The sequence below is a fragment of the Limulus polyphemus genome, unplaced genomic scaffold (assembly GCF_000517525.1).
Source record: "Limulus polyphemus unplaced genomic scaffold, Limulus_polyphemus-2.1.2 Scaffold7527, whole genome shotgun sequence".
In the NCBI taxonomy this organism is placed as follows: domain Eukaryota; kingdom Metazoa; phylum Arthropoda; class Merostomata; order Xiphosura; family Limulidae; genus Limulus; species Limulus polyphemus.
This window is the reverse complement of record NW_013673137.1, coordinates 22,550-29,723: the sequence shown is the minus strand read 5'-3', so window position 1 is coordinate 29,723 and position 7,174 is coordinate 22,550. Positions and strand designations below refer to the sequence as shown.

General features: G+C 31.9%; 1 protein-coding gene across 7 annotated transcripts in view; it reads left to right on the top strand.

Moving 5' to 3' along the window:
• The window catches only part of LOC111089831, a 35,722-nt gene that overhangs the window by 7,971 nt on the left and 20,577 nt on the right, over positions 1 to 7,174 (top strand). For 4 of the 7 annotated variants that reach the window (XM_022402982.1, XM_022402985.1, XM_022402984.1 and 1 more), the window contains exon 2: positions 4,957 to 5,086. In XM_022402982.1, coding sequence (XP_022258690.1) covers positions 5,002 to 5,086 — 85 coding nt within the window. In that variant the 5' untranslated portion in view covers positions 4,957 to 5,001. Of the gene's footprint in view, positions 1 to 1,281; positions 1,379 to 4,956; positions 5,091 to 7,174 lie in introns of those variants that run through there. The other 3 variants (XM_022402987.1, XM_022402983.1, XM_022402986.1) reach the window with 3 other exon arrangements.

Here is a 7,174-nt window from a genome sequence, read left to right as displayed (position 1 = left end):
TAAGTAAGGACTTGTGTCGCTAAAGTTTCGTCGAAACGAAGTTACGGAAAAGTTTGTTAATTAACTGAGACGTAACAATATAGTAAGTAGCAAGAATTATATAAATGCCATAGTGAGTGAATCAGCATTCAATGAAGTATTCACTGTAATAATGAGTTATTCAGTTTGATGCCAGTTAGTGAGTTAGACAATTAAAGAGTTATTTCCTATGTTTTTCTATGATTCAAGTAGTTAGCATGTTTGTCATGTATAGTTTAGAGAGAATATTCTGCAGGTACTTTTATGATTAAGTTAGGCATACTTTAATTTTGGTGTTTCTTTGAAATAATGTTTGTGAAGGTAGGTTTACAAGTGAATAAAGCCTGTATTGTAGCAAATGTTATTGAATAAATTAATTCATTATTGTTGCATGATCTAGATTTTGCATTATTTCAAATAAAAAATATAAAAGAACCCACCTGATGATAGAACACATCATAACAATATTGTCTACTAGAGAACAACAAAAGGACGAAAGTATCTATATTAAAAATAACAGTTTTCTAGCGATGTATTTATGTGGAACTGAGTAAAATTGAATCAGACCTAAATTTTTTAAAATTTCTTTTAATACAAAAAGGTGGAAAACACGCTGAGTATGCTTGCATACTGTAACTTTATTTATGTCCTGTACATGAACGATGATAAACTGAAGCTAACTCTAACACGATATCTGTAATTAATAAAGTGGTAATTCTGTACTTACGCCAATAAATGGTAAATCTATATGTAAAAAAATCGACTGTACTTGATGTAAGATGTTGAGTGATGACATATACTAAAACTACATAGATGGTAACTCTGCAAAGAACCTAAACTAAACACTGGAACATTTGCACTTATAGCTGTGTAACTAAATCTGTATCTATTCATGTGATAAATTAGTACAAATTAATAAAGTTAAAGGAGATAAAAATGGAACAACAACTTGTGGACCATTATAAAATATTTAGATTATCATTTTTTTCCCTTCCTTTCATTTTACTTTTTGCCATCCTGTTTTTTTTTTCATATACCCAAGTTTCAAATAATTCACTACTAAGAGTCACTATCGTAGGTTCTTCTCTTCTATAACAGACCAGGCATAATTTAAAAATTCATAGTGGGCTTAACAAACATTAAGCCTTGTGGCTGTGATGGAAAAATTACAGTCTACTGTATTTCATAAGGGCTTCTAGGCTGCTTTTAAAGAATTGCAGTCAATCTTTTCCTTGTTTTTCTTTCTTTTCTTTTTTTTTTAATCAACAAATAGAGATTATATCTTAATATAAATAGGTGAAGATAAAGAGTTTTAAACTTGCTGCAAGATATTGAAAGTAATGGTGTAACAGAAGTAATGGTACAAACAATTATTGCTAAGCCTAGCCTAGTAAGAGATTAATAAAAGTTATATAACCTACGTAAAACATAAATAAATCCAATTAAATTACAATATTTAAACAAATAACCAAAATTAATTGAAATAATAGTCTGTTATAAGAAGTCTTCCGATGAGTCAGTGGAGTGTTTAACTGTTAATGAACTAGCAAAACTGAATCTCGAGGTTTGATTCTGTGTGATGGATAAGAGTGCATATAGCCCATTGTGCAAATGAATTGTACACTCAACATTTAGAACTTCTGATTTATTGACTTATGTGCCTGGGGTGGGGATCCTAACTTCTTAAACTTCATATTTACATACCTGGGGAGAGAGAGAGAGCTAAACTTCTTGAAAACTTTGATTTACTTACACATCTGAGCTAGAATCTAAAATTGCAGCCCTGGTTAACTATATTTTTTCTTAACTTGTCATCCAAGGTAATTTAAGTGATGAATAAAATTTAAATCATGATATTAGAAAACATATAGGTTCAAGAAATCAACTTAACACAAAAATATGATACTCTACAACCTGAGCACATTTGAAAGGTGGACGTTTCAAAAGAGCTTGATTTGTTAGGTATTATATTTTTGTGAATAAAATTCCCAGAAATTTGGTAAAAAAGAGGGGGGGGGGTTACACACTACATTGGTTACTTTCATCCTTTTTTTTTTTTTTTTTTTCTTTTGAGATAGGGACAACATTATTTGGCACCTGACACACTCATTAATCCTCATCACAAAATTGGAGATCAATTTTGTCCAAATCATCATTCGATAATAGCCAGTATTTCAGTTCACAGTGGACCACTTCTCTTGTCCTTGGCCAAACTGATAAGATTTCTGAATAATGTCATGAATAAAATAACGTAGACTGAGAGAACAGGATCAAGTGGAACAGAGGGCATACTGATTGTCAGAGTAAAAGGATGGAAGTTGGGGTACAATAGGGAAAATAAATGTTATTCACATTACATTGAATTAGGAATTATAACAGAAAGAACACTGTGGATATTATTGGAGACATAAGCTATGGCAAACATTTTATGCATTAAAATAGAAGCAGAAGTAACATTGAAATCATGTTATTTGCATTGAGTACCTGATTTAAAAATAAATAAATTAAAGTGATAAACAGTAATTAATAATAATAAGGTTTAAAATAAAAGTGATTGTTTCTAGCTATTTGCCTTCCTGTGTGCAACTGTTCAGATTAGGGGCAATGTTTTGTGGACTGCACACTGAAAAATGTGTTATGAAAAGACTGCAATTAAAAGTACGAGAGTTAGTGTGTAAATATCTAAATAAATATTATGGTATATGTCCTTTTTAGTAACAGCTGTGGTCTCATTAAACAATTTTTCATTGTTACAATCTTTCTTACCAGGTGGCCTACAACAAATGCCAGTTGAAAAATGCCAACCCTTGACACCCCTGATTATAAGCTACATAGCTTTAATTATGTTGTACTCGTTTACTATTTTCATTTCTTCAGTCCTAACAGGCTGCAGCTCTTCCTTTGTACATAGAGCCACCCCGCCCATCTTGTAAAAACTTTATCACTATTAAATAATTTCAAAATAACTCCTAGTATGATTAGACTCTAAATTTAACCAACTTTCAGTAATGACTATTATACCATAGTCTTCCCTACCATCTTCAGCCCTAAACTTACTATTGAATCTAAAATATTTACATTTAAATGGGACAGAATTATCATTACAACTATTAATTAGCTAAGTTCTAAGCCTTTTTCCAGTTTTATGTTTGTTTATTTCCAAATTTCACAATTCGTTATTTACCACATGTTTATTTATGGTTCAAGTGTATGCTCATTTAGTTATTCTCTAAATCATTAGTTTTGTACATTTAATTTTCCCATTTATGTTCTTTGATTGAGTAATCAAAAGAACTTTGACTTCCATCATGGATTATGCACTACCAATGATTGGAATAAGTACTAAGCAGCTGGATAAGTTTAAACAAGATGCAAAATACTATTTTAAACTGATCACAGAATGTACTTAAGCCATCTTTGTCAAAGCTCTATTACATCTCACAGGCTTCATCAGAATTGCAAAACATCATCATTCATTCGATCATCAAATGCCTGTCCTTTTCAATTCAGTCATTCCATTTCCACAACGACACCAACCAAGTAGTGGATGACCTAAAAGGTGCCTCAGGAAACACTCATGGGTTAACAAATGCTATACAGCTACCACTGAGAAATTGGTCACCACCAAATCTGATATGCCCACATATGGAATAGATATTTGGCACAACTGATATCTGTGTAAGTCAACCTAGAAAGAAAATGTAGAGAATGAGCAGAGGATGAAGCAGAAAAATCATCTCAGCACCTAGTTAAAAACCTTGGTGGAAAATCAACTTTAGTCAAAGATACAAACGTTCTTCCTACATCACAAATAGGGACAAAGCTGGTTGGTCATTCATTGTTTTGCAGAGTACCAATATTCTGAATAAGGCTGGTGTAACATTTCAGCTTTCCACAAGCAGCACAAGGATGGGACTAGAATCCATTAAGCAAGCTTTTCTCTAGATTTTTTAAAGTAATTAACTGCAAATAGACTGACTCGCCTGCATAAAATTTTGGTGGTTGGCAGAAAACAAAGCAACCACATGGTAAAAACCATCACCTGAATGTATGTGCCAAGCCATGAAGGAGGTGAAACTAAACAAGAAAGGTAAAAAGACTTGCAGGAGAGCCCTATGTATCAAATCTGGCACAACTGTAGTGGCAGGATAACCTCCTTTGCACTAGAAAGTGCAAAATGGCAACCATGAAAATTTCAAGAGTGCCGTATAGTGTAGCTAGGAAAAGCAAAAGATATAGAATCTCCAGGACATATGCAGTGGAATAAACAGAACTCTCTTCTTTTCTTTTTTTTATCTCCAAGGAAGTAGCTGGCCTCACATGAGAAGTCATAACTTGACAACACAACCCTTGGGATTGTCACCTAACTTTCCTTTCAAAATTCCGAAATGCAAGGTGAAGAGAGAGAGAGAGTGTCTACTTGATTTCTGCCTCAAAAACAATCAACATTTACTCTAAGTAATAAGGACTTTAATATTTGTAAGTTTTATCATGGTTATGACAGTTAATTTGTGCATAGGAACTGTAATTTTGTTTTCCCTTTGAAATTATATTTCATGCTGAATCTGTGTTTGGCAATCTTTAAACATTGCAATATTTCCTATGTAGTCATTGGTAATTATTTTGTGGATATCTGATTTCTTTTTTTGCTTTAGTTTCTTCTTTATTACTTTTACAGTATATTATGTACTTCTGTTAAAACTAATGAAATATGCTGTGGAGAAATTATTTTGATTAATGCTAGTAATCATCGTCTTTTAAGGGATTGTTAGTTGATAACCAGTAACAGTTATAGTATAAAGATGTAAAGAAGATGAAGCTCATGAATAAGTATGAAAGTTGTCAAAATAATGTAAATTTTGAGATTTGTATTTAATGAAAATTTTTGCTGACCTTTAGAAGGATCCAAGTTTTAATTACTACCCTATTCCTTTGTAGTCTAACAGCAAGTGATAATCTACTTTAACCACGAAAGAATTAAATATGAAGGTTGAGCTCTTTTCAGAAGAGGAGCAGAATGTTTTTTTGGATGTCAAGAAAAATGAAGAAAGAAGTTATACATCATCTTGTAAGTAAGTGCATATCTTTAGAAATGGGTAAATGTTTGTAAAAATTTTTATCACTTTCAAAGAAATGCCAATCTTACAAATTTTACTTAGCCACATGTCTTGCCTTTACGTATGTAAAAAATCAATGATTTTGTTTTTTTAAAACTTCATGGTGGACAGATAGAACAAAAGTGCTAAATGAGAAAAATAAAAAGTGTTGGTTGATTAGCATGCATGTGTAATATGCTTATACAGGAATATTGCACTATAATAGGAAGAGTGTGGAAAGAAGAGAATATGTCTCACAATGGTATTGTGGCATGATGAAATAAAAGACTTCCATACTGATTTTTCTGTGTACCAGACTTAAAACCAGTTTGTATTTTAGTTACAAAAAGAAATTCCATTTATGTGTTCTATGTATGTTAAAAGGTTTGTTTGTTTAAGCCTAATAAAAGTAACAATATTCTGTTGTATGATCAGTTTTTCTGATAAAGAAAGCATTACAGTTGGAAAAAGTACAATATAAGTTTGACAATTAAAAGTTTAATTGATGATAACTTTATTGCCTTTTCTAGGATGTTTTATGTAGTTTGAGTTCTTAGTCTTGTCACAGATGCAATATTGACAGAAAATGCAAGATTGTGGTCCTATATTTTGGGTTTGATAGTGAAAGAAATTTAGATTTTGAGTATATCCTTGATAAAGGATAGTAACTGAAGAGAGAAGGCTTATTAAAGGGAAATTTAGAGAAGGGCCTGTCTTTTAAAGTTTAAAGATGTTTATAGTTATCTGTGAGTTTTCAATACTTCTGCAATGTTTTGTTGAAATAATCAATCTGTCAGTGTCTGAAGTCTTTGTTTTTATTTATTTATTTATCTATTTATTATTATTGGGGATAGTATCTGCTGGCTAATATTCCATGGAGTTGTCCACATAGTCTCTTTAGTCTTAATGTTTGGCTAAAGAGTTAACTACATTTGTCTTGTTGAGGGTGATATGAGAAGAACCATGAATATTGTTGTTTGTAAGTTGTTGTTTTTTGTAAAATTAAGTGGTCAGATGTCCATTTCAGATAGAAATAGAAAATTCACAGAGTTGTTTAGTTGAGTGAAGAAAGTATTTAAATTATGTGTGTCAAGTGTGGAGATAATAAAAGATGAAATGAGCACAGAAAAGTGATTTTAAAGGTCTTTTTTTTTGGTTGAGAAAGAAATATTTTTAGCCATTTTAGTTCCCATAACTGTGTCTTTAACTTAATGACAGAATTTGTCATTAAATACGAAATAATTTAAGGCCAAGACACAGTACATTAAAGATACAAGGCAGGAGGTGTGGAGAAAGCTAGATGTGGCCTGGTGTTCAAAGATTCTCTTATGGTCTTAACCCTTGGTTTTCAGAGTATGTTGATGTATAGAGAAAATATAGTTATGGTCACTGAGAGGTTGTTTTCAGGTAGTACAAACTGTAAATTGTGGAGTCTTCTATATAGGATTTGAACTGTTAACATACTGGTTGGAAAATGGTGAAAGGCAGAAATTTCTGCACAGGTAACAAGTTTTGTTATTTTTAGTAGCAAGTATATTACCAAAATTATTTGGTTGTCAGTAAAGTGACCAGTAATAATTTTTTTATTGTTCTGAGTAAACCTGTAATACATCATAAACCTTTTATATATATGTCTGTATCTGAGTTGAGTTTTTCATAGTGTTATGTCTCTGGTTGTTTGTTAATTTCCCATAGAAATTCTTTCTGAAGAACTTCAGAGATACAAGTCCTTTCTTAAATAAAACTAGTTTATTCTTTCTCAGTACAACTTTGCAATACACAGAATTTCCACAGTCACTTTAAAACGGTTCATGTACTTTACTAAGGTCACTACCGCTCACTTGATTCAATTATCTGTCTATCTGCCAAACTATGCCATCACTTCTTTTTTACGCTTTATTTGCCGGGCTAAAATACAAAAATAGAGGGAGCGTAGAAAAGACTAGAGTTGCCAGGAGGAGTTACCAGCATCACGTGACTACCACTGTCATAACACTGCCCCTTCCTTAGTATTGTTTGTCCCGAACAATAGCCACTTACATTAAATCAATAGTTTTTAA